The sequence below is a fragment of the Opisthorchis viverrini genome, assembly GCF_000715545.1.
Source record: "Opisthorchis viverrini unplaced genomic scaffold opera_v5_171, whole genome shotgun sequence".
Classification (NCBI taxonomy): domain Eukaryota; kingdom Metazoa; phylum Platyhelminthes; class Trematoda; order Opisthorchiida; family Opisthorchiidae; genus Opisthorchis; species Opisthorchis viverrini.
The window spans coordinates 300500-305640 of NW_008751829.1; the positions used below are offsets into that span (position 1 = coordinate 300500).

A 5141-nucleotide genomic window follows, 5' to 3' on the forward strand; every position below is an offset into this window, starting at 1 on the left:
TGAATTAAAGAATAAAATTCGGGGTAGTGGATATCCAGCTAGCTTGATTAGGCGTCAATTGCGAACGGTGTTGCTACCGGTAGCGAAACCCAACAGGGAATCGATCGGGACCAATGTTACTCCATATAAACCAGGGACGTCTACGAATTCTAAACACGGCCAGCATAAGAGTAGCTTCCCAGAGGGGGGACACTCTGCGCTCTGCATTGGTGCAATTGAAGGATCGCCCCCTCCGGCAAGCAGAACCAGGGACTGTGTCTACAAAATTAGGTGAAAGACTGCACCAAGGCCTATAAAAGACAGACGGCCAGGGAACTTCACACCAAAATCAAAGGGCACAGGAGAAAAATAAACCGACCGCCGAGAAACGCGGATGAATATCAAGCGTCAGTGAAATACTCGGCAATTGCGGAACACGAACTGGACACGGGACACCAAATGAATTGAGAAAGTGTTTAGGTTTTGAGGCGAGGACTACGGTCCACTACGGTCACAGAGGTTGATGGCCGAGGCGGTGGAAATCACCAAGCACCCCAGTTTTAACAGAATATAGAAGGCGTGGAACTGGCAAGCGTGTGGAGAACAGCTTTGGATCAGTCGGGCTGACACGTGTTGGTGTGCGATTATCAGAAGCAGGAGTGGTCATCATCTGGGTTCAACTCAACCTTACCCACCTCCCCTCCCCCCAACTAAATTATCGCAACACTCACAAGCCCATGAAGAAGCACCTGAATTCGAAGACTAATGCACAAAAGACGATGGCAACTAATTTGAAACTCCTCCAACCTATCAATTCAAGATTTGGCAACCAAACTGGCCGACAAGAGCCCTTAATTAACACTCAACACTGACCTAATGTGCTTATTTGAAGAGGTCTTACTTTACCACGAAAAAGATACTCAGTTCATCAAATCCGTTTATCTCGCTTATGGATTAGGCCAAGCTGAGTCACCCTTTTTAATCCCAGTAAATGAAACGGAATTTCTGGTATATATGTAATGTACTACTCATAAGGTTGCTGAAAATCCGTCGACAACTCACGACCGGTTTCGCCCTTTTTGGGGCCCATCAGGTAGGCGCAGTCCCCGGGTTTCCGTCAACCTTATGTTTTACTTGAAACCAAATTGCACGAAATTAGCGAATATACACTCATTTGCAAACTAATTTGTTTTTTTCGAGAGACTTACCTGGACCCCGGCTGAATCTCTCGTTTGTGATGTTCTCAGGCTTTGGGTACTTTGGGTACTTTAAATGCCCCTTGATGGGGAGTAATCAACGAACAAGTCAAGAAAGTGTGCTGCATAAGTTGACATTTCCTGGATAAGGTTCTATCTGAAGCATCCCATCTTCAGCTCACGTTCTATAAATCCTAATTAGCTTTAACCTACCTCAGATCCCAACAAGGTGCAGAAGTAACGTGATTTCCCTATACTCTGTGCAACTTCAGGTATGATCGAACGGTCATAAGTAGAAGTGGGAAAGAAACCCCTGAGCTCTGATCAGAATGCCTGTTCACAGTACCAGTCTACTGAATGCTCAAAATGACATTGCTTTCGTCACGTTCCTTTAATAAAGATGATCAATTTGAAATAGATTTTCACGGCATTACGCGGACTCACCTTGAAACTCCTTCTGAGCAGCACTCGTGTGTGAGATGATACTACTCACGTGACCAAGAATGGTTGCAAACAGAATGATACCGACCACAGCTTGCACAATCTTGAACACATATGAGAATGGATCATTGGGAGCTATCAGCTTTTCGATCGATATCAAATTAACCATGCCCGCATAGAGCGCACTCAGATAGGCCAGGCTGGTCCGATTGAGTTCCGAAGTGTGATTGGTGGGCTTGGACTGGTTCACAACACGTGACTCGTTCCAAAATCCTCGCTGATCCGACTGACTGCGCATGACAAAATCACTGGCAAGCTGATATATACAAGCGTTCCAGTGTAGTATCGTAATATAGTAGAAGAATAGTTTGATCGATCGAACCAGATTTGGTCTTGACGCATGTCGTTCGGTCCGATCGACAAACTGCCAAAACTTGTACAATTTACACAAGCGGAAAATACGAAACATTGAATTGTACCCGAGTGAGGGGTAGAGAAAATCCAATGGTAATAAACTCAGACAATCAATGTAGAACTGAGTAGAGTTCAGATAGTGTATTCGCATTCTTTTTGAGTTGAACTGAAGCACACCATCCTCGTAGTAGCCAGTTCGGAGAGAGATACTCATATCGATTAGGTAGAGTAAATCCGCCGAATAGTCCAGTAAGAACCAAAGCCAACAGTTTGTCGGGTTTATTTCAGCAAATGCGTAGCGATACACAATAACCCAAAGGTGGTAGGTTACCACCAGACTGATAATACCAAACCAGGCATGAAGTCCTTTCCCAGAAGGACTGAACCGAAAGAACGGGGTTTTCGCGGAGCCACCTTTCGGACCGCGAGTTTTAAGTTCATGCATGGTATGATTGGGCGCTGAAATTCTTCGATTTGGAATGCGCGTTGGTTCGATGTAGTCAGTTAGACTTTGACCAAGGTCCGTGGTACTGTTCGATGAGGTTTTGTTCGTAGGTGAACTCACTGGGCCGTCCATATCAACTGCCGTAAAATTCCACTTTGGAGAAGCTGGATGGGTTTGGTCCTTTCTTCCATGCGTGAGTAACAAGGCTTCGGAATATGTTCTCTGGAAAGAAGATCTTCCCGCGGTGAAGCTCATAGCCATGGGGTCTGTTCACAAGGTCTGCAATGTGAACCGTAGCTGGGATTTATTGGGATCGTAGATGGGAACTTGCAGATGATTGGTCGCCACCGTTCGTTTCTGATTGGTCCAGGCTAACCTGTCCGGGCGCGGACAATTCTGCCGCAGAACTTGGTATGACTCGTGTGTTTTTCATCAGGCTAGATAGATTAATGACCCCCTCACAAGCAAGCACCCTTATTGTCAAAAACAATTGGAATCGGATATGCTGGTGATCAAGATTAATGTAACTAACCACGTTTTGCAACAATATTGTTTACTCCATCGTGTGATTGAGACTTTGTATTCCAAGGGGAAATCTAAACAAAAGATTCCACTAAGTTTCCCAGACGCAACACACTACTCGCAAGGCTACTGGACACTCTTCGACAGCCTACGATTGGGTCCATTCTTTTTCTCCGGGCTCTTCAGGTGGGCGCAGTCCCAGAGGTTCTCTTCAGTCAACCTTATGTTCTAATTGAATCTAAATTTCACACAGTGCGCATAATACACTTGTTTGCGTATATAAGAAGACTCCCAAATGGGACTCGAACCCGTGACCTCTTAGATGTGACTCTAAAATCCGTACATCAAACAGCGAGTAACTTACCTATCGTGTGTCTGGTTTCGACGCACGATGTAATACCACTCATCCTTTAATATCTAAAAAAAAGATGGAAAGTCCCAAATTTTATTTACACAAACCTTATACTCTTATTCAGGTTAATATACCGCGGCACACCACCACACACTCCCCACAGAATACTCACCGTCCCGCAGTATTGATCAACAGTCTAGAGGATGTCAGAAACTTTGGGCAACTTCGGATCGGTTACAGTGTCACTGGATAAGGTTCCCTTACTGGACCATGATGATAGTTGTACTGTACTGTACTGCACTGTACTCTACTCTACTCTACTGTACTATACTGTACTGTACTGTATTGTAACTGTACTGTACTGTACTGTACTGTACTGTACTGTACTGTACTGTACTGTACTGTACTGTACTGTACTGTACTGTACTGTACTGTACTGTACTGTACTGTACTGTACTGTACTGTACTGTACTGTACTGTACTGTACTGTACTGTACTGTACTGTACTGTACTGTACTGTACTGTACTGTACTGTACTGTATTATAATGTATTGTATTGTGCTGTATTGGAAGCGTAGGGGAAGCCTCAGGTGTTTTTTGACGAACTAACCAAAGTCATCCCGTCCTTTGATATGCACTTGTGGAACTAATTTTCAATGTTCATTGCCAATTGCGTGATAGTCGATAAATCTCCATGAAAGTTCGAGAAAGCGCGTCAGTGTTCAGTTTTTCTTTCTGTGCAATAGTTTGTAACTGTTTGGTTGGTGCTTGCTAGTAAATGACTTCGCGGCACTGTAGTGTAGTATAGTATAGTATAGTATAGTATAGTATAGTATAGTATAGTATAGTATAGTATAGTATAGTATAGTATAGTATAGTATAGTATAGTATATATAATGGTGTTAAAACGATTCGCCACCTTAATGAATGGGGCGAGAAACGACCAGGATGACCGCCTGAACGCCGACGATCCGAAAGTACAAGATGTAATCGTGGCCAGTGTCAATTGCAGCTTTCAATATAGTCATGCCAGGTTGGTTCTCAACAGTTCTCTCACAAAGAAACATCTAGACACAATAAAAGCTTTACGAATGGGGAGTGATATACTGCTAACAAAGCCTGACAAAGGAGATGAAGTAGTACTCATGAACAGGGATGACTACCTCAGAAAGATGATGCAAATCTTGAATGACACTTCAAAATTTAACAGCGAGAAAAAGGCAAAAGACCAGATTCAAGCAATTGGGATAAAACTGACAAACTGCTTGAAGCGACTGAAGAATGAAGGTTTGAATTCTTGAGTCTTATTCCAACGCCTGAAGCCTGCCGGTACCACAATCCCTCGACTTTATGGACTGCCTAAGTGAAACCTGCCGGCACCACAATCCCTCGACTTTATGGACTGCCTAAGGTTCATAAGAAATATGTTCCATTGAGGCCGATTTTGGATATGTGTAATTCCCCATATCACGCAACTGACCGATTTTAGAACCGGTACGCCGATATCTATGCCGGTGTGGTCTCCGTGACACTTATGAATTTGTGAACCTGATATAAATATGTGGATAATGGTTCCAAATTTATGTGCCCTTTTGACGTAACTTCGCTTTTTACCAACGTTCCACTCTTGGAGACTATAGATTTTATCTGTGATTACATTGACGCATCAGATTTCACACTGTCAACCCTCACCACTTCATTAAAGGAACCACTCCTTTGGTGTACTTCCAACGTACAATTCCAATTTAACTTCACACTTTACCGACAAATCGATGGAGTCGCCATGGGTTCT

At 43.6% G+C, this 5141-nt stretch overlaps 1 protein-coding gene across 1 annotated transcript; it reads right to left on the reverse strand.

Moving 5' to 3' along the window:
* Positions 1–1605: 1605 nt before the first annotated feature.
* On the reverse strand, positions 1606–3404 carry T265_07474 (hypothetical protein; the record flags this gene model as incomplete). The annotated part of the gene is made up of 2 exons (XM_009173007.1): positions 1606–2741; positions 3362–3404. 2 exons carry the CDS (start codon positions 3402–3404, stop codon positions 1606–1608), a joined length of 1179 nt encoding a protein of 392 aa, XP_009171271.1.
* Between the last annotated feature and the right edge of the window lie 1737 nt (positions 3405–5141).